The sequence below is a fragment of the Nelusetta ayraudi genome, unplaced genomic scaffold, assembly GCF_046127955.1.
Source record: "Nelusetta ayraudi isolate G7.1 ecotype Tasmania unplaced genomic scaffold, CSIRO-AGI_Nayr_v1 ptg000007l, whole genome shotgun sequence".
Taxonomy (NCBI): Eukaryota; Metazoa; Chordata; class Actinopteri; order Tetraodontiformes; family Monacanthidae; genus Nelusetta; species Nelusetta ayraudi.
The window spans coordinates 3393225-3418465 of NW_027466057.1; the positions used below are offsets into that span (position 1 = coordinate 3393225).

The window sequence follows — 25241 nt, forward strand, 5'->3', positions numbered from 1 at the left end:
GAAATCAATATACATTAAAGCTATAAAAAAAAAACTAAACTAAAATGTTTATCATGTAAATATGCCAAATGGAACAAATAGCGTCCTTAAACATTCACATGATGGTGCCGACACAGTGCTCGCAGCAACACTACCTTTGGGGAAACTAGTGGCTGGATGCCCTCCACTGTTAAACTAAGCTATACTGCTGCCCCTAGTGGTCCTTGCTCATTAAAAAATAGGTAGTTCACGTATTTGAAGGCATTTATTTCAATATAAAATGGAATAAATGGCAATGAAAAAAACAAAACAAAAATTTAGTTCAGCCTTGGCTCCAAGTGGATCGTTTGCTTTTCCCTAAACAATTACACAAAGCGTTCCTGAGACATAATTTTCTTTTAATAAAAAATCTACATTAAAAAAAACCTTGTTTCTATGCTCATCACAGCTAACAAAAAAACCCACCCTAAACACTTAAAATACATTCAGGTGGACACGTGGGCCATGGTGGAAGCTGTGATCAATGGGTGTTGCACCATGAAACAGTTACGGCGATCTGATCTCCTCCTGGTGACGGTTCTGCCCCACTGCAACAGATGGCGCCCCCTGTGGGACCTTATTATTATTAATAATTGTTAAAAAAAAAAAAAAAAAAAAAAAAATGCAATCAAACCTTTTTCTTCATGCCTGAACATGTTAGAAAGCGGTTACTGCTGGGTGTGAGTAGTGCACAAACTCACCTTGTCCTTCTCGTTTTTTCCTTGAGACGCTGACAAAGGCCGTGACGGCGGAGACGCGTGATTCGTCCTCGTCTCCTTTGCGAGCACACACACACACATTCATTGTTTGAGTGTTTTTTTTCAGCTCCAGAGAGCAGGCTGTTACATGTGTGTGCGTGTGTGTGTGTGTGTGTGTGTGTGTGTGTGTGTGTGTGTGTGTGTGTGTGTGTGTAGGCGTGCAATCCGCACCGGCGTTTGAGCAGAAGACTCCTGAGGCTTGGCTGTATTTCCTGTCTCATTCACGCCGTCATCCTCGGATGCCTTTGAAAAACAATATCAACCCAATTGCGCTGAAATGGAGAGGTTTTTTTTTTTTTCCCCCCATTGTGCAAACAACAAAAACAGAGCAGAGCCACCTACTCAAATGCGCGTACCTGTTTATGATGGTGTTTGCGTAGGCGTCCTTCCTCACTCTGCTGTCCCCTGTTTGTGATTTGTTCATCCCTCTAGAGAAATAGAATATGCAGAAACAGAAAAATGTTTGCGCACTTTAAAATGTGCAAAGTAGCTTTTTCTGTCAAGTCTGTCTCCTGAAACAATCCAGCATTACATTAGTGCAAAGATTCCCAAACAATCCCCACCTGCTCTTTGCCGTGCAGAGGGTCGGTTGGGTTGGCAATTTCCTCGTCCTCCACTGTTTCCGCCGCTCTCTTTGGAGAGACAGAGAATCAATCAACTGTAAATTTGTTTTAATATTACGCGCACTGCAGGTGAGAAGAACAATGAAGACGTCCTGGTCAGCTGACCTGGTCAACGGGAAGCTCCGTCACCGTGTTTTCGTCTTCGTGCACCTCTGTGGCCCCGCGAACCTCCTCTCTCCTCTTCCTCACTGCTCTCTTGAACACGCTGGGCTGAGCTGAAGAAAACACGATTCAGCTTTGTTTAGCAAACTGATCCCCCGCTTTTTTTTTATTTTTTATTTTTTTACATTTTTTCACTGGAAGATAACTAATAAAGAGCTGGGGGTGGATTCTAACCAAACCCGTTGACCAGAGGAGGCCTCGGTTGGTGGCGGTTATTGCGTATCTTGACCGGCTTGGCAAAGAACGCGGCGTTCTCGTCCGTCCCTTCCCCGCCGCTGCTCTGCTGGGCAGCTGACGGAGGCGCAGCTTCGTCACCGGTCGACTTCACCCTCCGGCCACCTGGTAAACCGTTTAGCTAAACATAACAGGGTGAGAAAAACTGTTCCTTACTTTTAACTGTGGGTAACTGGGTTAAACCACCATTCATCCAGTCTACTCGCCAATTTCCACTTTATTTGCTTCAACTTTATTCATGAAATTTCTACTTTACTCACGAAATTCCATCGCTTTTTATGTCGACGTTTCTCACGGAATTTTGACTTTATTCACGAAATTCCAACTTAAAACTTGAATTTAAAACTTCAATAAAAATCTCCTTCCTTTAATATATTTTTTCTCTTCCTGTGGCCCTAATCCTCTTTCATACACTTTTGTTTACCTCTGGGGAGTCGAGCAGAGCCGAGTCACTGTACTGATCCTCGGGGCCGACTTTTCGGTTCTAAAAGAGATGTACATACGTCACAGGTGACCATGCTAAGAAAAGAAAAAAAATACTCGTAGGTAAAACTACACTATTTACTGAAGTACCTCATTTCTCCTCATCAGTTTTCTCTTCCCTGGATGTTGTCTAAGAGATGAGAGGGGAAAATCAAAATCAAAAGGGACAAACAAAAGCTTTGTCCGTTCCCGTCTTCAGAACGGCCAAAACAAGTGCGCACATCTGCGCGGGCACACGCAGGCAGGACCTTTGCGTAACAATACCTCTCTGTTGCCTTTGAGAGCAGCAGCTCCACATATGGAAGTTTCTTGAACCTCTCGGTTCCCACAGCAACGTAGCAGCGGCCCGTCTCCAGCTCGGCGGCCGAGGTCACGGTCACCCCCTCCACAGAGCACAGCCTGACCCAAGGACAGGACGTTGTTGTTGTTTTGTTTTTTGTTTTTACTTAACCAGCCTGCAGAATCCACCTGTGCCTGCGTGACAGCTGTCAGTGCCACCGACCTGCGCACGGCTCCCGTTCTCAAGCTGACCTTCTCCGTGATGAGGCTAAGGATCTGTTCCAGCTCCTGCCGCATGCTCCGGGGAATGATGAATCGGAACGGTGGGCACAGAAGGTCCCCGTTACGGAAAACACTGGAGGAGAGGGCCCAGAAAAAAAAAAAAAAACTGTTTAGTTTTTGGTAGCCATTGGTTCAGTTCTTCTTTATCAGACATTATGTTAAATTGCTGTTCAATGGTTGGTACGAGTGCACAAGTTTGCTCCAAGCTAGCTGAATGAAACCTTTAGAAAGTGACCTTCCTTTTTTGTGCACAAGTGCAATGCCAGCCACTACAAATTAGGCTGGCCACATGGTGATTGAGGCAAGTAACTGAGAAGACCCTCGTTTTTCAGCTCATGCTGCAGCCTGTTCACTCACTGGCATAAAAATGTGTGGGGGAAAAAGGATCAGAAATGCCTTTTTAGAATGTGAACCTCATAGTAGTTTTCATTTTTTTTCAGAATTAATGACAGTTAGGTTTTGTTTTTGTTTGTTTTTTTAACTTAAAAGGGTAAATATCAAGTATGCCCTAAATGCACAAAGGATAATAATGACATTACATTTGCGTTCATAGCAGGTTTCACTTACTGTAAAATACAAGGAACCGGTATAAACTTCCTCCACTTTGCTGAGACATTTGGCCTCGGGATGACTTTGGCCTACAAAGGACAGATCAGATCCATCATAGCGTTATCATCCCTGCAGCCATATTGAAAAGTCCCCAATGGTTTTTGCGTCTACTGCAGTATAATCTGCACATCGGTAATGTCCATCACGAAGGGTGGGAGGGGATGATTGTTCCAACGGCGTAATGAATGACTAACTATTCTGCTCATGTCAGATTAAGTGCTGCAGCCATGGAAACCACAGTCTCTGACCGGAGGGCTCCTCTCAGAGCAGCGCCGTCCTGTATCAATGAAACCATGTCTTTGATAATGTAAGCCGACTGATCCGATCAAGTCAGACTGGCTGGATAATCACACCCCGGTACGATTTATTTATTTTTTTCCATTAAAGCTGCAGCCTCTGAACGTTTTTGTTGTCGGCCTGCCCAGACATGCACACATTGATGAAGCGTTACTTTTTCTTTTTTTTTTTTTTTTTACAGTCGGTTGAAAAACAACTGGCTTACATACCTTCTACACTGGTGCACAGCAACCACAACACAGCTTAGAAAAAAAAAAAAAAAAAAAGCAACTCAGCTTTCCAAGTGGCAGATGCTCAAAAGACACACAGTTACTCCCTGCTGCTTTCAGAAATCAGCAATGCTGATTATCTAAAAGCAACAACAAAAGATTTCCATGCTTGATAAACTACGCACTGTTGCTCAGCACACAATTCAAAAACATTTTTTAACGTCAATTTATTCATTTTCACGCAGCTTTAAAGCGGCTTTTTGAGATTACTGCTAAATGTTGTAGATTTACGTTGCACATGAACGACGGCAAACCGTCTCCGTGCACATCCTTGGCCGGAATAACGAGCGCTGAAACTACAATGAGCCAACAAGGATAATACCGCATGTCACAAAGTAGGTGATAATATTGCTGGTGAGATGATTTTTTTTATTCATTCATTTATTTATTTATTTTACTGCATTTATATAGCGCTTTTCCAGCACCTACGCGGTACCCAAAAGCGCTTTACAAAGGCCTCTCATTCACCCATTCACGCACACATTCATACACCAATTGGTGGCTGATGCCATGCAAGGCGCTGCCTAGCCCCATTAAGCGCTGCCTAACCCATTGAGAGCAATTTAGGGTGAAGTGTCTTGCCCAAGGACACAACGACGGACTAGGATGGAGAGGGATTTGAACCGCCAACCTTTCGGTCATTGGACAACCTGCTCTACCTCCTGAGCCACATTTCCTTCTTGGTTTTTCTTCAGTGTTGTTTTGATCCCCTGCAATTCAGTCTACTGTTAACTTTAACAATGAGCAGTCTATTCTCTTTTAACTACTATTTTGTTGTTTATTGTCCTAATGCGGTTTCTTATGTGTATTTCCATCGATCCAGCTCTAATCGCTGAGAGTACCAAAGAAGAACTTTAAAGGGGCTCCCTGCAGGGCACTGATTGACTGCTCTTGATTGCACAATAATTAACCTGTTGTATCTGGTGCACAGTAGTACGTGATTGCAGAGGCCAAGTGACTCACACCACCTGACTGAATATGCAAGTTTGAGCTTCTTATTAGTGGAAAAAATCCAGTTGTTACTTAGATGTTTAGTTTGGCCGCGGTCCAACGTGCAGGCCGGTGGCGCATTCCTGCTAGCGGAGCTGCGATTAATGAGTGATTAAGTTCAGCAGCTGGTCTTAAAAAAGAGCTTTCAGTGCGTAAAATGAAAAGATACCTGTGTTTCTTCGTGGGTGGCGGGTTGCTTTTTCGTTCTTGGGTTCAAGTAACTGAAAAATTCAAAAACATTGATTGCCTTTTTTTAACACTCACTTTTTATTTTCATCGTCCAATTACTTTTACTGTATTCTGCAAAATTGACTCTACTAATGTTATCTAACAATAAGACGTGTCTTGCCTGTCAGTGAATTTAATCAACCCTCTGTGATGTCACAGAGGGGACTGAGATTTCAACCAGGTTAGTGATCATACCACAAGTCAGTGTTTAGTCCACTATCTGTTGTAGTTTTTTTTTGTCTCCTTCAAAAAAACACAGACGGTCCAAGAAAGCATCATTCTTAGCTGGCGTGGCTGCAAACAATACACTGTTTTTTTGCAGAACTAGAATTAGTTTTGGACAATTAATCATGCATAGCTGCACCACTGGATGTTGGTCTTGAAAAACACAAAGATCTGAAAATCCGAATATGAGACCTCTTGAATTTGGACAAAACAGTTTTTCCAACTTACTCCAGTTTCTTGAACTTTTCAAAGCCTGCAGCAACATACTGGGCTCCCGTGCGGAGGTCCTCAAAGTCTGTGACCCTGTGGCCCTGTCTTGGGGTGTACAGGGTCCTGATGGCCAGAGGGGCACCGATGCTCTGGGTCACTTCTGTCAGAAAGGCCTCCATGGTAGCCACCTGGCGCTGGTTGACCACGAACCTCCGGCCCGGGTGGAAGGGGTCTCCGTTCCTGTACACCATCACGCTCTTCACCGGGGGCAAGACGGTCATACCGGTGGTGCCCGTCGCCATTTCCAAGCGAGCTGTTGCCGTCAAAGTGCAAAAGATGCACTTTTTAGACAACAGGTTGAGCACATTCAAAGTCAAATTAAACCTCCGGCTCTATTTTTCCCTGCTTATCTTGGTAGTGCAGGTATTTACATTCCTTTGCTCACTTCAGGCACACACACACACACACACACACACACACGCACACACAATCTTTGATCCACGCACACGCTACTCACAAGGCTGGTGCTGAAGAGGAGAGGAAATCTCCAAAATTGGGAGTCAGAAAGGTGAGGATCAGCCCCGACTGTTGTGGTGACTGTCCGTCTGGACTCTCACTCGCTGTATTCCGCTCGCATGCACTCTGCTCCACTGACGGTGGCGAGTATATCCCAGTTGCTATGGCAGCATGACAGCAATGACTGGCTTTGTGGGCCAGACCATCAGTGGCAACCACAACAAAAGAGACGGACGAATGGTGGGGGGCGGAGAGAGGGAGGATCAGCTCGTCGTAAGTGGAATCAATGAGATAACCCCTCGACCCGGAGTCTGTTTTCTACACAAAATAATATGTCGCTTGCATCTTGTGTAGCAGAACTACCAAGCAGGTTTGAGAGGCGGCAAGAGGCAGGACAACTGCCTGGTCAAGGGTATTTAAAATGACCCTTTTTACTCTACAACTGAAATAAAAAAGTCAAACAAAAACTCTTTAATTGATCTTCATTGTTATGATATGATAATTTGGCAGCTGTTGAGTCGAGTACTCGCAGGCTTCATGTTCTTAGTAACTGGACATTTGTTGTGATACGGCAAGAAATTTGAGCTTCTCAGTCACAGCAGAAACTTGTTTTGGGCCCAAGAGCTTTTTCCTTTGTGTCAGAAAATCAAGCTCGCACCGGGAAGCATGAAAAATATAATTTATTCATCTTTGTCACAAATACAATACACAATACTCAGAACCTGTACACTATATAATAAATATGATGGAATATATGACTGACTAATTTATTCTAAAGCATTTTATTTACAGTGTTTATCTTCATGTTCACAAACGCACAACAACGGTCTCATATTCTGAAGTCCAGCTCGGATTACTGCTGCTGTCAGGAAACACTCAGCCTGTTCTTCAGTGACAGGTACTATAGAGGAGAAGATTAGGGGGAAAAAAAAAAAAATCAATGTTATAATTGTGTGAATATTTCAACTCACAGGTAGATAGATGAGCCAATGCTCAGTGCATGACAATTATTTCGCCAAGTTACAGTCACTGTGAACAACTGTTTGTGGCATTCGGTGTCAATTGCGAAAGTCATTCCACATTTTGGCAGTTTTACACTCACAGAAGCTGAAGACTGAGTCATGAAAGCAGCGATGCAGGATTGATAAGTGTATTCATTCACTTTTGCTCAAGTGTTTTATTAATTTACTAGGCAAAGGGCAAAGTGAATTAATGTCCACAAGTGAACAGCAAATGTCTTTGTCTTGAAGAAGACGTCGTTTTGACAACGTGATGGTGGTGATAAATGAAGAGAGATCTTGCTCCTTTGCGCTCGCTGTACCTTCTTCCTGCTGTCGATGGCCTGCTGCAGCCAGAGCAGCTCCATGGTCAGAGTGTTTCTGTGGAGACGCAGGGCCTCGCTGGTACGGGGCACTGCCTGAGCTGAGCAGAACTGCCTGCAGCCTAAAAAGTTGACAATTGAAAGTTGTTCAGTCAAAAAAAATAAAAATAAAAATTATAATATTATATTATAAAACCATACTACAAATAAGAGTGTTGCAAGTGCTTGTACAAAATAATGGATAACTATCAAGACAATCTGAAACATTAGCTTGTGTTTTTCATCTCAAAAGTAGCAGCCAAAGGTACTGTTGTTAAACGTGCAATTCTAACCTTTGGCAGCTGGACCAAAGTTCATGTCAAGCTCCAAACTGCTCCACACGGCGGTGGAGTCTCCTGCGCTGTCCAGCATCCTTCTGTCCTTCTCCTTGAGTCCCTGAGCATCTCCTGCATCTTTACAGCCGGTTGCACAATCCCTCAGAGGAGATGCCTGGCTCTTGGGTTGTGGCTCGTCTCGGTCAGCGTCCGTCCTTAAAGGGTCTCTCTGCTGTCCCTCTGATGTGTCCCCACCGACGTCTTGCACGGGATCAGACGCTTTAAAGGTCGAACTGCTGCTCGGTGCGAACGGGCCGTCCTGTTGATGCGTGATCAGAGATGTAATTAAAACTAAACACCCCATTAAGGGACATTCTAAACTTCTTAACGTAGCGTAATGACCGAAAAAGGCGACCAATCATCACCGAAATGCACGTGGACATCTCTAGTCATGCCCACTTTCACCGCTCCAAAAACCAAAATGATAAACCTTATGGATACTGTTCACGTTACTTTCACCTCTCCAGCCTTTTCTAAGCCTTTTTCTCTATAATGAGCACTTATGGGGAGGAAAAGGTTTAACATGGACATTATCCATAAAACAGGCGTAATCGTTTTGGTTTTTGGAGAGTTGGGAGAGGGCATGACGAGAGATGTCCACACGAAATTTGGCGACGACGTTACGCTTTTTACGTAAAGCGTTACAGAATGCCCCCCTTTCATACCGGTGATTCGCCACAGCTGCACTGACTTACGACATCCGAAAAGTGGGGGAGAGGTATCACCGTCTCCCTCCACCTCAGGTGTGTCAGTCCGCCGTCGATCTCCTTCACGATGTCTTCAAAGTCGTCTCGTGCACGTCGCACTTCTTTTCTCACCAGGGATCCGCGTGCGCGTGCCTTGTGAATACAAAAAAGTAACGTTACGTAGACACAGGTCCGTTAGCTGCTACTGTGGTCACGCCCGTGCTAACCACAAGGCTAGCTGCTATTTAGCACCCAGTACTACTTTCCGTAAGTTAGCAAAAGCTGCTAAACACACTTAGTTGACGGCCGAACACGTTAATAGCGCGCCAACCGAGACCAGAAGTTGCTTAGTTAAATATCACCACTGCTACCTGAAAACGGGTGAGCGTCTTCTCCCATTCGCTTCTCTCCATCGCTATGGCAACATGACAGCGTGAGCGGGAGACGAACTCAAACTTTTCATTATGTTCCGGTGTCAAGCGAAAAAAATAAAAGCCGCATTTTGGAGGCTAGCCACGCAAGCAGCTCACCTTAGCTTGTCATTTAAGACATTCGCTCTATTATACACTTGTAGTTGAGCTAACAGTTATCGCAGCATTCGGATATTTGAAATAACGCTTTAGTGAGAAGCAGTTATACACGTGTGGGTGTATTTTGAAAAGACAACGTACGGAAGTGACCTCCGCGTTGCCAGAAGTGAACACATTGCAATGTTGGTTCTACGCGCACGCCGGCACTTTTCCTTCAGTGTCGCCGCTGTTACCTCAAAATGAGTGGCGCTTCGAATCAGAGGACTTTGTTTCAGAGCTGGGGCCGAGCAGTCTCCCAAAACAGTGATGCCCAACCAGCAAAAAGTGGTAAGAAACCAGCCGGACGCCAGAGGACGACCCCCGGAAACTGCAATCAGGTAGCCAAAACTAAAGCATCTGGACGTCCTCCGTGGCTTGAAGTCGGCCAGGAGTCCACGCACACGTCAGAGGAGCCCCAACCCGCGTGTGAAGACGGTGAAGACGATGACGATCTCATGTTGGTCGCTGTCTACGAGGCTGAGAAGAGCCTGCAGCTCGACCAAGAGCAGCCCTGTCAGGTTGTCAATCCTGTTGGGATGGACAGTACTGCCTCCTCCTCCTCCTTCATCCCCTCCAGTGGGCAGACATACCCAGACTTTCCAGGCTTTGACAGCTCGTCGGCCAAGGTGTGGATCTACCCCACCAACTATCCCATCAGGGACTACCAGCTGAAGATATCCGGAGCTGCCCTTTTCCAGAACACACTGGTGTGTCTCCCCACTGGCCTTGGGAAGACCTTCATTGCCGCCGTGGTGATGTACAACTTCTACCGCTGGTATCCGTCGGGAAAGATCGTGTTCATGGCTCCCACCAAGCCACTGGTGGCGCAGCAGATCGAGGCGTGTTACAAAGTGATGGGGATACCTCAGACGCACATGGCCGAGCTGACAGGTAAATCATGATGATGCGGAATTCTCGGACCTCATCGCTTTGTGCATCTCGAAGAGTCTGTCTTTGTGTGTGTGTGTGTGTGTGTGTGTGTGTGTGTGTGTGTGTGTGTGTGCGTCTGAAGGGAGCACCGCCGCCAAGCAGAGACAGGAGATATGGAGGGCCAAGCGGGTCTTCTTCCTCACGCCTCAGGTCATGGTCAATGACCTGTCCAGAGAGACCTGCCCGGCCCAACAGATCAAGTGTGTGGTGATCGATGAGGCCCACAAAGCGCTGGGCAACCACGCCTACTGTCAGGTAACCACCGATCGGAGATCGCAGCCTTGTCACAGCTTTCCAAATTTCCAAATCAGATTTTGCTACTAAGTCAATGTAAGGTAACTCCTGCAGGTGCATTCCACTTAAAACTTATAGGTTAACTTTTTTTTTTTTGCTTTTGTGATGAAAGTGATGTCCTAGTAAGTGGTGCTGTCCATAGCATTATTTTAATTTGGCTGATGTAATTATACTGTACTGTAATGCAAGGGCATCCAATGTAAAACCACAACCATGTTGTCCAAACTTCTCTCTTCTTCTCACTTGCTTCACTTGCAGAACTGTATGCAATATCAAATTTGCCGCAGCGCGACAATTTGTGTTAGACATCTAAAAGTAGAAATTGAGGTTAAGTGCTGCCGTGCCTGGTGGGAATGTGTCCTCAGTGCTGGTCAACAATGGAAGTCAATGAGGATTTGCAGTAGTTGTTGTTTAGGTACAGTGCAAAACTATGTCATCTAGTGGTAAGTCTTGTGTATAACGTTGAAGAGTTGGCACAGAAACCTAAGCCGTGTACCCCTTAAACCAAACATATATTGACAATCCAGTCTGACAATCAGTAAGATCGTAAAATAAGAACATAGTGGTTTATAATGAAGTAAAACCCAATTATACTTGACCAATAAGCTGCCCTGAAAGACTGTTCAGCTGAGTGAAACTGTGCCTCATATAAACAAACTTGCATTCAAAGAGGCCTATATCCTCATTGATGACATGCAAAAAAGAGAAAACAAGAATAAAAGCCCATTAGTTCATTGTACAGTTGTGGATTGAAACAACTTTTCCATTGCCTTTCCATTCTCGCAGGTGGTCAGACAACTTGCCGGCCAGACTCTGCAGTTCCGCATTCTGGCTCTCAGTGCGACTCCTGGCGGGGACACAAAGGCATGCGCTCATCGCCCACTGTTAAGCATGTTAATGAATCCCACCAGCGCCAAATGTTTGACTCCGTCGTTCCTCTCCCGCTTCCTCCCTGCAGTCGGTGCAGTCTGTCATCTCTAATTTGCTGGTCTCCCACATTGAGCTGCGTTCGGACGAGAGCCCGGACATTCGAGCCCATTGCCACCAACGCAATGTGGAAAAAGTGGTGGTTCCTCTTGGAGAGGCCCTTTCTGCGCACCAGGCTCGCTACCTTCAGGTAAGGAGTGACCTACCGTTTCCACTTTTACTTGGAATGAGAAAAAAACATTCACAAAACAACACACACACTTTGATTGAAGCCGTTTTTGCCTCAGTGGTTTTATTTTCCACCGTTCATTATGTAAAAATGTGCTTTTTCTTTGGCTCTTTGCTGCCACCTTTAGGACAATAACCTGCCTGTTGGTCCAAAATAAAAAAAAAAGGCTCTTGGCTGCAATCCTTTGCACAGCATCGCAGCATTACCTCGGTGGTTTAAACTGATTGATTTGCCATGAAGGCGGCATCCTGCAATGTCTGGCTTCTGGTGTCAGTGGACTAAACTGATTCTGGGTGATTAGCAAACTCTGCAGGCTCCCTCTTCGCTGTTGGTCCACTCTGTACTGCCCAGCAAGTGGTTTCATCTGTTTGGACCGCTGGAATGTGACACCTGTACTCGCAAATAGAGATCTGTTGCATGTTGGCTCATCTTTAAGTGTTTAATTTCCTCTGTTTTGATCCAACCCCCTCGCCACCCCCCAGAGAATAAGTTTTTTCCACACGCTCATTTTTCCTCCCTGAAAAATTCTTGCACTTGATTTGACTCCCACTTCTTAATGCCTCAAATCTGGAGGCTGCCTGCTAGCATTTAGCCCGAAAATCAAAAGTGTTGGGCAAATCAGAAAAATGAGCCAGTCATGCAGACAGCTAGGGAGTTTTTTTTTTTTAATTCTCATTTTTTCCTTTAATCAATGGCTTATTTGGGCTGAAACAGTGGGGGAAGAATGATCCGTCAAACCACAGAAACAGTTTGTGTTTCTGTGCTTTTTTATTTTATTTTTTTCCCCCGTTTCCTGGATGGAGATTGAAGGCTGAAATGAAAATCTAAACCAGAGCGAAAAGGGACTGCATCTGTGACGGCTTGTGAGAGCCGATCGTGTTACCGCGCGCCAGTAACTGAGCTCCAGTTCTTCCCTTGAAATAGGTTATGCTATGTTTCAGAACAACGTTGGGCGTGACCCTTTTTTATTCCAGTAGAAAGGAAGGAACCCCCCCCCCCAGGATGTTCTGCCATAAGTATACATCAGTTCCCAACCCTTGATGCTCCTTTAATGCTCGACTGTGAAGTGGTGACTTTGTTGTTGTGCCAAAAGGAATTGTCTTAACTTGCGTTTTGTGTTAGAAGTGCGAAAAGACTGTGTCACAATACAATTTAAAAGACAGGGAATAAGAACATTTTATTGAACAAAGAGAACCACAGTAGCATGTGTTGTTGTCTCACTTGGATTTTTCACAGCACAGCACACATTTTTTTTTTTTTTTTTGCAGCAAAACACTATAAAATAAGCAGAGACGAAGGAAAGAAAAAAAAAATCATCAGACTTGCTGTTCCCGTATAACCACGTTCTTAAAGGGAAAACTAACCAACATCTGTCATGGCTTTGTAAGTGTGTACCCAACACAGCTGTCATAGAGTGGCATATCGACTCTACATAGACATTTAATGCAAAACCGATTTCTTTGGACTCCCGTGTGTTTGTGACGTCAACCAGACTGCTCGTGTGTGAGACTGGGCAAAGTTCCCCAACTCAATACCAACTTTAATACATGATCAATTATTTTTTCCCACCCTCAACACTGTCTGAGTTCATGAACGAATGACATTTGATCCTTTTTTTCCTTACATTTTATGGTCATGTTTTTTTTTTTTCTTTTCGTTTTCCACGTTTTGATTTGCCTGCCAGCCAGAACTTTGAGTCGCCCTGTTCTGACAAAATCCACAAACAGCGAACATTCCACTAATTCACTTCCAGTTATTTCAAACGGCGCCCGAGCAGTAAAGACACACCTTCATGAGCACAAACATTCAGCATCAGAAGATGTTCCACTAGAACTGAAATTTTAGGAGTAGCTGGTTTGACTCATCACCTGGTTTGCGTTGTACATAAGATAAAAATTACAGACTTCTCACAACCCTGAATGAACCTTTGTTCCTTAGATTGGTAATAGAACATTATAAAGAGTTTCAACTAAAAATAGAATGTAGATTTTTTTTTTTTTTATTTCTTAAAGAGTATGATCACAGTATACATCTTCTTTGTGCTCTCTGCCTTTTTCTTGGTTGCATTGTTTACTGAGCAGCAGCAGGTCTGAGCGGATGCATATTGGACTGAACGGTGGCGGCAAGAGTAGCAGGTAGAAAAAGCACAAGATAGAGGTAAAGAGGTCGTAGTTTTGTTTCTTCTCTGTATTAACCGACTGGAAACATGGATTTGCGACGAGGCGAGCGTTACGACTGGTACTCTGTGATTGTCATCCAGCAGTAAAATCTGTGAGTTTATAGCGGTTTGAAAAAGTGTCCTATTTCCGGTACATTCATGCGCGAACGCCTGGGAGCGACCTTTGATCGCCGGCGTTTTTTTTTTTTTGAAACGTAGCGTCAGCTCCTGCACTGACCTCGCGGGGGGCGGGGCTGCAGCCTCCCGACTAGCTTTAGTGTTCCCTTTGAGGCTGTGTTGTTTAGAGCGGATTCTGTCTCTCTCTCTCTGACTCAACCCGATCAAAACCTCACGCTGGGTTTTGGTTTGTCACCCTGCGACTACGCTACATGGCTTGTTGTTTGGGATACGGTTAAAAGCTTACCGGCTCTGAATCTAGAAATAACCTGCGGTGTACGTGACATCGTGTCGAAGACGCAAAAAACCTGGTGGTGATGACAAAAAAAAAAAAGGAATAAGAAAGAAAAGATAAAAGCAGCCCGACACGGAATTTTGCATTGCAATTTGCCAGCGACTCAGCAAGCGGTACAAGTGACATAGAAACCTTTTTTTTCTTTTTCTCCTTCCTCCGTTGTGCAAAGGCCTTCACCCCACGTGACGAGACAAGTGTAGCAGTGCAAGAGAAGAACAGACTTCAGCATATAGATAAGGCTGCACGACCTGCTCCTGCTGCGTTAAGACAGGCTGCTGAGTCCATGTGACAGCACTATGTTCACAGAGTGCCAACAGTTGCAAAAACAATATGCAGTGTAACACAAGGGGGTACCGAGCTGACGGAGGGATGGAGAGCTTTTTTTGTTTGTTTGTTTTAAACAACAACCTCGATGTAAGGGCAATGGGATGCTATGTGTCGGTTTCTATCGTTGAACTGTGAATATATAATTAAATGAACCTGAATTGGGGGGGGACCCAGAAAAAAAAAGAAAAAAACACAGCAAGGGCTTATTTTGACTGAAAAGTCCCAAAAATGAAGGTGATGGCGTGGACTTGTGCTGGTGGTCGTTTCAGGTATTGGCGGTGGGTAACATACTGAGGCTGAAGCTGGTTTGTGGCAGTGATTAGGGAGTCCTAATGACGCTCAAGGGTGTCGGGACGAGGACGCTGCCGCCGCTGCGACGCTCAGGGCCGCTCCAGGAACCAGATCTCGTTGTGACGGTTGCTGTGGGCGGGGTTGGTGTAGCCGGCCACGATGAACGAGTCGTTGACGCACACGCCGGGGGAGTCCAGGAGCTCCGCCATGGCGTTGATCTCGTTGATGATGGTCACCTCGTTCGTGGGGCCGGTGAATGGCCTGGACGAAGCAAAATTGTAAAAAACAAAAAAACACCACATTCCAGATCCTTTCTTTCTTTCTTTCTTTCTTTCTGACAAATAGTTTAAACTGCAGGTGGTCCCTGCGTAACATTTTGCAATTGGCATAGCGGCAGCAGTGTAACGTAACGCCACGGGTCTCCGTGACGGACAGAACCAGGATTCTACTTCAGAACCCCCACCTTGTGTATACGGTCGTGGCAGGCCAGATCTCTGTGAAGATTTCGCTGTCGGCAGGCTGCGGCGGCTGGGCCTGGTGCTCCGCAGGAAGGAAATAGGCCACAGTGACGTCATTTGACATCACTGAATGGGTTTCGTTCGTGCGCACCACTGTGACGATGGGGAGCGTCATTCCCAGGTAGTCTCCTAAAGAGTCGTTATAACCGCTTGAGTTGAAACGGAGACGTTTGCAAGCCAATGAAAGCCGAAGTTCGGCGTCTCGAGCGTCGGACTTACCTAAGGAGTTCTGCTGGCAGATGTACTTCATTATCCTCATAAAGCCGTAGCAGATGCTCTGTTCATAAGTGTCCTCGCGCATTCTGATACACGCCCAGTGGCCCTTCTCGTACTGCCGCTTCTCGTACAGCAGCTCGCCGCACTGAGGGACGACAGAACAGTGGGGCGGAGTTGAAAAATGACAACAGCAGCAGCGAGCGTGTTTAGGTGAACAAGTCGGTGCTTGACGTGTTGACTTGTGTCCTTCTGTCAAGACACGCGCCGTTCAGTCTGCTCGGGGTCAGTGCACTGAGACCTAGTCCAAGAATAGGTTTTCATGATTGTCCTTTGTTCAACCAGTCTCATGCCAAGTTTAAATGAACTAATTAACTCAGGGTAAACCAATTAGCCCTCTTTATTTATATGACCCCTTAGGGAACGGAGCAGATTATTGTAGTGGCCATCTTATTGACCGAGAGCAGAGCTTTTGTTTTTTGTTTTTTCTTTTTTAAATGGAATAATACTATGGCCAAGCTACACATGTGCACAACAGTTGTACAAGATTATGCTAAAAAGAAAGGCCAAAAAAATCTCCCTCTAGGCTTTTTATGTTGCCATTTGCACTCTTGCTCTCTGCTGAAGACGTCTCTTTCTTTTAAATTACACAGCTGCTGATTTATTTCATACGATAGCCAACTCCCTTCGCTTTCCTTCAAGATGAAGGGAAGCTTGCACGGGCCGCGTCTCGAGTCGTCACCTTTTCTTTGCGTGCCAGCAGGGTGTAGGAGATGTGTTCTCTCTGGTGGCGCCCTTGGTTGTTGCTGGCTAGCTGCTGAATGGGCTCGGCCATATCTGTCAGCGGACAAACAAACATGTGGTCAGTCCAAACCTGCGGTTAAAAGACAAGTTATTGTTTTACATGTGCTTTTTTTTTTTAATACCCCCACTCTCCCCTCTTTTGAGGGACAACTGGAGCTTTTTAGCTCCATCAACACTCGTGGTCGGCTGCCTCTGATTTGGACAGGGTGTCCGTCCATTTGGCGATCTGCTGGCAAGCTGTGTTGGTAGTTTGTGTGTGTGAGAAGATTGCCAGATGGGCAGAGTGCTGTGCCAGGATGTCGCTGAGTGTAATGTTTATTAGAGCTGATGGAGAGAACACTGACGAAAGCTGCCTAGGGCCAGGAATAGACTGGAATTAAGAGTGAGAGAGAAAAGCAGCATATTCCACCTATTGGAAATATAAAATAATAATAAGTATAATGATAATAATACCCTGCCTACGACAGCTGGGATAGGCTCCAGCAGACCCCCGTGACCCTGAGCTCGGGACTAAGCGGGTATGGAAAATGAATGAATGAATAATGATAATAATAAATGTTGAACCACTGTAACATTGCACTTCAGGTATTTATATTTAATCAGTTCGAGATGACAAGGGCAGGAGGGTCAGACGGATCTATGATATCGATCGTCTGACAACTAACAAAGTCATGACTTGGTTTGCATAGCGAGCATTTTATTCCACACCAACCCTCCCGACACAGAGGTTTCATTGTGTTTGACCAGTGAGGATGAGTCAGGTGCGACAGGCCAGTTTGCTTTTCTTTAATGTAAAACAGACGCAAAAAAAACAACAACCCCAAAACAAAACAGCAAACTAAAGGACTAATCTGCATAGATGCACAAACAGACGCGTCAGGATCTACGGTAGCAACTTTCGAGTTGCTCACTGGGTCTCGCAGCTGCCAACAATAACTTTTTAGTTAACATTCATGCCTGCCTCTCACCAACAGAATCATTATTTCCCTCATTTGAATCTGCAAACACCATCAGTGTGGTTTAGCGAGTGAAACAATTTTATAATTTCCACCAATAGCCTTGAGTGGATAAACTGCACTAGTTGTGTCAGTACACATCAGCCTTGGCAAAGGATACTAACACAGCTGTAGTAACATCGAGAAGAAGTTGTGGTTGCAACTAACTGTATCCAGGAATGTAATATCTTTGTTGGTGGACTAGAAAGATGACACCTTAATATTGTAAAGTTGTCATGTCAGCGCATTGTTCACAACTTGTTTACACCTCCTACCTTGCAAATTCAAGCTCAAGTGCACACATCTTTCTTTGTAGATTGTGGTATTCATCCCTCTGTTGTGACGCACAGTACAAAATTAGCACAGGCATAGAAAGTAGAACCTTACTGCAATGATATCAATATACAATAACGACGGCTACTTTGTGTGACTGCGGCCCATGTGTAAAGCATGACTGCTGCCGTGGTTTCACATGATATCTCAGTTGATGTGCACAATGTGGGTGGTTGAACCTGATGTTTTGAGGAACAACACTTGGGAAATGTGAGCCTTTTCTTTTCAGACTGGAAAGGTCTCTCAAATTAAACAGCTACAGCTGCCACAGACCTAAAGCCTTCTCCTGGGCTCTGTTGACCATCTCCATCCCAATTATAGGAAAGGGGTTTACAATGGCCTTGTCCTGGGCCCTGAGCTCCTGCATTAGTCGACTTAGCCACAACCTCAGTGCCAGTGCAGCAAAGGAAACTAATCCCTTCCCGGCTATGGCCTGTGCTCAAGTGAAGGAGGATTTTCCTGCATTTGCTACTGTATGCTTTGTGTGACCATGTTAAACAACAGCAACACTGCCGATATAAAGTGCCTACACTTGATGCAAAGTATCACGCAATCCTAAACTCTGCTTGCTATCATTGTAGCATCAACATCACCTGGAATATTGTTTTCTTTACATTTGGAGCTGTGTACATCTGTTTCTCTCACAGTCTCTGACATTAGGCCCTTGCTCATGGGCTGATTGTGGTCCGCTGGCTCACTGTGTTCGTAAGCCCTTAAACGTGTACGTAATTCTGACCTCTTTCAGCTTTTAGCCCTGACCCCCGCGTTTGTCTGCACAATTTCAATACGGGCTACGTGACTGACCTCCGCACCAGCTCACCGAGCTCCTAATTAAAACGTTGCACTAACAACATTCATTTGAAAGCATTTTTAACCCTCTAGCTTTGGCTTAAGCGACTGAATTGATGACACGTGATCCTAAACCACTTTGTAAACATGACTACCACATAGGATATCAGTATAAAGTGAGGTATTTATCTATTCACTGAAGTAAATGTGCTTTACAAATTATGTTTGGATCACTTAATTTCACTGAATTCAAAACACATCAACATGTTCATGCAGACACACACAAGAACTGCGCTGATGCGGGCACATAGAGTAGATAGTGATAGATGTTAGATAAATAATTCTAGAAGCTGTGTTGTCAAACAAAGCAACGTTCTAATGACATGTGTGTGTTAAAAGTAACGACAGTGGAATCAAATATAGACATGAACGCTTGCTTCCCCCCCCCCTTTTTTAATAGATGTTGGATAAATAATTCTAGAAGCTGTGTTGTCAAACAAAGCAACGTTCTAATGACATGTGTGTTAAAAGTAAAGACAGTGGAATCAAATATAGACATGACCGCTTGCATGTCCCCCCTCCCCCTTTTTTTAAATAGATGTTAGATAAATAATTCTAGGAGCTGTGTTGTCAAACAAAGCAACGTTCTAATGACGTGTGTGTTAAAAGTAAAGACAGCGGAATCAAAGATAGACATGAATGCTTTCATGTCACATTCTAACAGGACTGACTGTCTGGGGGCTCAACTTCATGTTTATCCACACAAACACTCACGCACACACACTAGTGTGTCAGAGGCCGTGTACTACTTTTACAGGGTGTCCTGACCACATTCCAGCCGTCTTACAAACACATTGTACACACCTTTACTCATTTGTAGCAGTCTCATGGCCCTTTTCCAGTAAAAAAAGAGCTCTCCATTAGGTAAAATTTATGTCTGAGTAAAATCACATCATTGTCTATGTTGTGTATATATTTTTTTTCATCGTGGATACCTGGGCAATTTGTGTAACCCATCCAAATCACCATTATTTTGAATTTGGTTTTTGACATATCTGGGGTACGAACGTCACACAATGAAGTTGCATGGGTCGGATCTGCATGCAAGCATGGCAATTTATTACTCTTATTACACCTTACAGAATTACACCTCAGTGTAACTGGGATACCTCTCCTGTTGTTGAGCATTGTCGAACATGTCATTTTAAGTTGCAACGAGAGGTTTTGTGACAATGTTTAATGAAATTACACTGCTGGGGTCTATTTGATAAAAGACGAGGCAGAAAAATGCCCAAGTGTACTTTGATGCGGGCTTCCAAAGCAATGCAAGTGCTAGCTTAGCCACTAGTCTGCAGTAGATGATTTGGGTTTGCATACGTTTAAAGATGATACATTTATATCAGACTAAGAAGCGAATGTTGAGTGATATCGTCTTTCCATTTCTGACTGAAAGGCGGAGAATGACTCGCATAGTTTATTTACAGGCACTTGAAACGATACGCTAACTCCTGAATAAGCGTTACGCAGGGTAGTACTTAGGTGGACATGTCAAATTAAAAGTGATTTGTTTGTTTATTCTTTATTTTTTTTTATTTTTTATTTTTTTAATGGTTTCATCCAGAAATAAGAGCGAGGGACCAAAACGGCGGCGAAAGCGCTCCAGTGTGAGGCTAACAGTATGATGCTAACCCTGTGCAAGTCGGTGTTTTTCCCTTTTCCGCGCTGGGCTCTGCTGTTATTATTACCACTAGCTTTATTATTATTGCTGTTTACCTTGATTCACTTCCACTTGGTGTCCTCTGGCCACTTCCTGCCAATAATGCAGCAGACGATTGTCACCGTCCTCCGTTGTTTCGACCTCTTCTTCGAGGCTGCCGTTGCCCGAGTCTGACAGCTGGTCTTCGGAGAAAGACTCGAGGTCCTCCAACGTGATCATCCCGGACTGCTCGGGCCCGATGCCATCGCCTCCGCCGCCGCCGCCGCCGCCGCCACCACCACCACTCATTTGGCAACCTCCTCGGTCCATGGCTGTCTCTCAAATTAACTAGCGCTTAAAAGTAGTATAAAAAAAAATAAAAAATAAAACAAAAGCCTTCAAAGAAATTCGGATTCAAGTGAGGCGTCGACCTCGTTGAGCCGATACTGAGAGTGCAGAGTTTCTCCGGCGCTACTTTCAGCAGAGAAAAACAGACACGTCGGCCTTCTCCGCGACGTGCGAGTCCATATTCCTGTCGTCAACGATACCGCCGACTATAAAGAAGCATGTTCCCTCGCCCGTTCGAACAGTTTCATAGAAAAAAGAACCCGAAGGCGAGGGAGGGGGATTTAGAGGGAACGTCGGCAGTGACCGGGTTGCAGCCGGAGCGCTACGCTTCGCTCTTTGAAGCGGGAGGAGACTGTGATGTTTACAGCAGAGGAGGGCGGACCACGTGATGCTTGCGGGCTCACCCGTCCCTCCCCACGCCCCTCCCTTCTTCCTTCCTCTGGACCGAAACCAGGATCTAATGCACCCAGAACCAAACCCTGCTTTCTGACAAGAGGAAGGAGCTCTCTGAGTGATGACTTTCAACAAGCATCTGCTCTCAAAAGAGCTCCGGTACTCATTAAGGTGGTGCATAGTTTGCTTTTTAATTTGTGCAGCGGCCCCTAGAGGTGCAAACACGTCATTAGTCCTTAGATTGGGTTCCTCGTCATGGTCGGTGTGAACGGAGCTGTAAAATCTTTCAGATTATGATTAGATGAAAACAGTTATGTGCTAATTTATTTTTATTTATTTATTTATTTTTTTTAAAGAAGCAAATTACACAGTTTGTATCCTATCAGTCTATCTCAGATACGGTGCATTTAAATAAACATCTACTAATTAAACACATACTATTCTGTTTCTACAATTTTCACCACCTCATAATTTCTTGACTTTTTTTTTTTTTTTAAAGATAAGTCACACTCACAGCCAGAACTTTTGCTTCAAAAATGATGTTTAGGACGTGCTTTTTTTAATTTTATTATTTTTTTAGCTGTCACCTCCCGCAGCAGATTTACTTTACTTTAAATTTGACTCTATCAGAAATAATTGGAGACAATTTTAACAGTCGCATCAGCCATACCGTAGTTGCAAACACAGCTTTGAATAGTCAGGTGTGTGAAATAGAAACTTCAGTGCACCCTAGAGATGGCTTTAATTACCTCTGCTCTCTGTTTGACTATTTCATTCAATATTTGTTCCCTCATTGCTGCTGATAGCAAACACATTTGATAACAAAAAAAAACAAAACAACTTTAATTTGTGCTTCGGGGCACTGGGGAGGCTTTCTCCTCATTTGTGACGCTGCAGCAGGCAGCCAACCACCATGTTGCTCCCTTCCACACTCACGTAGAGAGGAGGACGTTACATAATCCACTGTAGTCAGCGGGGGGAGCATCCATGTACACACACACACTGGTAAATTGTGGTATTCATCTCTCTTTTGTGACGCACAGTACAAAATTAGCACAGGCATAGAAAGTAGAACCTTACTGCAATGATATCAATATACAATAACGACGGCTACTTTGTGTGACTGCGGCCCATGTGTAAAGCATGACGGCTGCCGTGGTTTCACATGATATCTCAGTTGATGTGCACAATGTGGGTGGTTGAACCTGATGTTTTGAGGAACAACACTTGGGAAATGTGAGCCTTTTCTTTCCAGACTGGAAAGGTCTCTCAAATTAAACAGCTACACCTGCCACAGACCTAAAGCCTTCTCCTGGGCTCTGTTGACCATCTCCATCCCAATTATAGGAAAGGGGTTTACAATGGCCTTGTCCTGGGCCCTGAGCTCCTGCATTAGTCGACTTAGCCACAACCAGTTGTTGTGTGAAATAGAAACTTCAGTGCACCCTAGAAATGGCTTTAATTACCTCTGCAACAACAACAACAACAAAAAAAACCAACAACTTTAATCATGTATTTCTCTTTTATGTGATTTGTATTGCCCTTTTACATCTTGGCCAGAGGACTGCAGATGAAAACTAGTCTTTTGGCTAATTCTGGCTTCTTCTTTTTTTTCTTTTTTTAACCATGTCTATTCATGTGTTTTATAAAATTGTATTGTCCCCTTTCAAATAAAAAAAATAGTCAACTAGACAAATTTGTGCGCCTCAGGGCACTGGGGAGGATTTCTCGTCATTTGTGACGCTGCAGCAGGCTGCCAGCCACCATGTTGCTCCCTTCCACACTCACGTAGAGAGGAGGACATTACATAATCAATCCACTGTAGTCAGTGGGGGGAGCATCCATGTACACACACACACTGGTACTCTGGGGGAAAGGAGGGACCTTAGCAGCCCCCTGCAGGCTGTAACCCTCAGATCTATCCTCTTAGTGTATTGTGGTATTGTTTTTGTGCTCAGGTTGTCTATTTTAAACTGTCTTAGCTGCACAGTTATGACATTTTTATTTTGACCGTAATTCAAAACTTTAAAGAATTTTGAAGCAACAGTGTTTTCTTTTGTTTGGCTCATGTGGTTTGTACGCCGCTCATGAATGTGCTTCATTGAAATTTTAAGTACTCATCCGCATTATCTCCCTCTAAGCACTAGATGGTGTAGAATCTGTCACACAGTAAACAGTTACCATTTAAGTAACGGATATAAAAAATATTTAAAAAATAGTTTATAATGATGTAGAATGATCATAGGTCAGCAAAGACTTTAAACTTTGGAATATTGTAAATTATTATACGATTCCAGTGAACCCTGTGAGATTTTCTTGGTAGCTTGTCACCACATTTGGCAGTTCGCCCCTCTGACATCTTATTTACCTGTTAAGCTTCTTGTTTTTGAATCTTGGATCACATGCACCGACCTTACGTCATTGGCAGGCCTGCCAAACCAGTGTAAATAAAGGTCTGGAGTCGGGTGAAACAGCGGTTGATGTTTTCCAAAAGGCCAGCGGGGAATTAATAGTTGTTATTTAAGCCCTTGGCTTTTGCAGCTCACTCACATTTCAGCTCAGGTAAACATACTGAGGTTGAGCACCATCAGGGATTTTATTTCATCACTAACACGACTAAACACCAAACAAAACTAAAAATGATAACAGAACATTTTTTTATATTTTCCTATTTGTGTCACTGTCAGGGTAAAGTTGTTTAAGTGCATAAAATGAAAATTTTGTTTGCTCCCAACATGCTATAATGCAGTAGCCCTTTGTCATTTAGTTTTTTGTCTTTTATTCAGCTTTTTGCCTTACATGCTCTGATTATTTTGCTGTCTCGTCTCAATTTTTTCTTGACTTGTAGATATCAATAGTGTTGAAATTATCAATATAGGGCCAAAATATGTGCAAGGAGTTAAGATAGGTTTTTTCATAATGTAGTTATTCAACATTTTCTCATTAGATTTCATGAATGATGACAAAAATCAAAGACAGAAGTTGGCAAAAAAAAAAAGGGTAAAATAAAAAAAATGAACACGAACATGAAAACGTGGCCTTGTTCATGTGTAATTAACCCACATTGCTCGTCTATCACAAAATGTCTTTTTCCATACCCTATTTCTTTGGTTGGAGCATCTTTTCATCCGAGATTGAAATTTTAACGACCCAGACTCACATTATGCGTCGCCTTGAGGATGAATGGATGTTTTTGAAATTGCCCACCTGAAAAACTGCTTCCATCCCTGCTCCCATTATTCGGAAATGAGGACAGTCGGAAGAAGTAGTCCGACGCATTCAAACACTATTATGTGTCCCTTGTGGAAATAAGGCTGCATTTATGTCTGGGTGAGTGTGTTTAGCTTTTGCAGCTATACCTTTGTGCGCTCCGTCCTCAGTGGAACCACTGCTCCTCAATATTGGTTCCCTGCTAAGGTCGGGGTTAAGTAAAAGGGTTTGGCTGAATGAACGCAAGTGCAATGTCTTAGCAAGGATTAGCTGCGCAATCCCTTTGTGTGTGTGTGTGTGTGTGTGTGTGTGTGTGCGTGTGTGTTTGTCTGTGTGTGTGTTCCTGCTCCAGCTCCTCAGCGTGATGCATTACCCCTGTACACAGGGAACGGCCTATTATCAGCTAGCTGTGTGTCTGCCTGTTGCTCCCCCTGCCAGGTGCTGGAGAAGTTCACGTCTCGCCTGGTGCAAAACCGAGCCATGGGACACAAAGACCTGCGGACTCTCAGCAAATACCAGCTCATCCTTGCCAGGGACCAGTTCCGCAAAAACCCACCACCACACGTCAAGGCACTGACTGAGTTGATCGTTGTTATCGCCAGTTAAATCTCACACAGTGGGACTCTAGGTTTTAAACACCTGAATGAACTTTAAAAATACGGTGTGATTTTTTTTGAAAGTGTCGTTTGACAGCCAGCCGCCTTGCGACTGACTTCCTTCCGTGTCTTCACAGGGACCTCAGCAGGGAATGCTGGAGGGTGACTTTGCCCTTTGCATCAGCCTGTACCACGGCTACGAGCTGCTGATGCAAATGGGGCTCAGGTCTCTCTTTTTTTACATCCAAGGGATCATGGACGGGTCCCGAGGTGAGTCACCTCCACTCCATCTGCCTGCTGCATTCAAGGAATCCACCATTCACCTTCTCCCTGCAGTCTTCCAGGTGTTGCTCGCTCGTGTGTAATGTCTGTGTTTGATTCGGTGTTCAGAGATGTCCCGGGCTAGAAACGAGCTGCAGAGGACTCCCGCCTTAATGGACCTCTACCACGAGATGGAAGCGATGTTTGTCAAGCCATCTGCTGGTATTTGTGCCCTTTCCTTTCCATATAAACACCCTTTCTCAAGCTTGCAGTTCGACCAGGAATTTTTATGGATATTTGGATACCGCCTCTGCCCAATTAAGA

At 44.4% G+C, this 25241-nt stretch overlaps 4 protein-coding genes across 7 annotated transcripts in view; 1 reads left to right on the forward strand and 3 right to left on the reverse strand.

The window, feature by feature from the left end:
* Nucleotides 1-44: 44 nt before the first annotated feature.
* dcdc2b (doublecortin domain containing 2B) lies at nt 45-6339 on the reverse strand. 3 transcript variants are annotated; one of them, XM_076017919.1, is made up of 15 exons: nt 6185-6339; nt 5686-5980; nt 5174-5225; nt 3407-3477; nt 2781-2912; nt 2543-2677; nt 2369-2408; nt 2220-2279; nt 1736-1916; nt 1505-1614; nt 1340-1408; nt 1133-1204; nt 948-1019; nt 720-794; nt 45-566 (listed from the first exon to the last, which is right to left on the reverse strand). In XM_076017919.1, the coding sequence occupies exons 2-15, from the start codon at nt 5967-5969 to the stop codon at nt 465-467; spliced, it is 1455 nt and encodes a 484-aa protein (XP_075874034.1). In that variant the 5' UTR covers nt 5970-5980; nt 6185-6339; the 3' UTR covers nt 45-464. The 3 variants fall into 3 exon arrangements, with proteins under 3 accessions (XP_075874034.1, XP_075874037.1, XP_075874036.1); XM_076017922.1 differs by having other exon boundaries at nt 45-585; XM_076017921.1 differs by having other exon boundaries at nt 45-594.
* A 507-nt stretch (nt 6340-6846) lies between these two features.
* Nucleotides 6847-9104, reverse strand: iqcc (IQ motif containing C). Of its 2 annotated transcripts, none has more exons than XM_076017930.1 (5): nt 8936-9104; nt 8574-8717; nt 7837-8137; nt 7505-7626; nt 6847-7084 (listed from the first exon to the last, which is right to left on the reverse strand). In XM_076017930.1, the coding sequence occupies exons 1-5, from the start codon at nt 8975-8977 to the stop codon at nt 7049-7051; spliced, it is 645 nt and encodes a 214-aa protein (XP_075874045.1). In that variant the 5' UTR covers nt 8978-9104; the 3' UTR covers nt 6847-7048. The 2 variants fall into 2 exon arrangements, with proteins under 2 accessions (XP_075874045.1, XP_075874044.1); XM_076017929.1 differs by having other exon boundaries at nt 8544-8717.
* Nucleotides 9105-9193: 89 nt separating this feature from the next.
* Nucleotides 9194-25241, forward strand: part of fancm (FA complementation group M) — a 32015-nt gene continuing 15967 nt past the window's right edge. Inside the window, exons 1-7 of the mRNA XM_076017931.1 lie at nt 9194-10024; nt 10146-10318; nt 11144-11221; nt 11316-11474; nt 24499-24630; nt 24794-24926; nt 25047-25139. Of these exons, the coding sequence (XP_075874046.1) occupies nt 9334-10024; nt 10146-10318; nt 11144-11221; nt 11316-11474; nt 24499-24630; nt 24794-24926; nt 25047-25139 (1459 nt within the window). The 5' untranslated portion in view covers nt 9194-9333. The remainder of the gene's footprint in view (nt 10025-10145; nt 10319-11143; nt 11222-11315; nt 11475-24498; nt 24631-24793; nt 24927-25046; nt 25140-25241) is intronic.
* Nucleotides 12665-20808, reverse strand: soul3 (heme-binding protein soul3). The gene is made up of 5 exons (XM_076017927.1): nt 20187-20808; nt 16235-16329; nt 15499-15640; nt 15225-15408; nt 12665-15022 (listed from the first exon to the last, which is right to left on the reverse strand). Exons 1-5 carry the CDS (start codon nt 20437-20439, stop codon nt 14851-14853), a joined length of 846 nt encoding a protein of 281 aa, XP_075874042.1. The 5' UTR covers nt 20440-20808; the 3' UTR covers nt 12665-14850.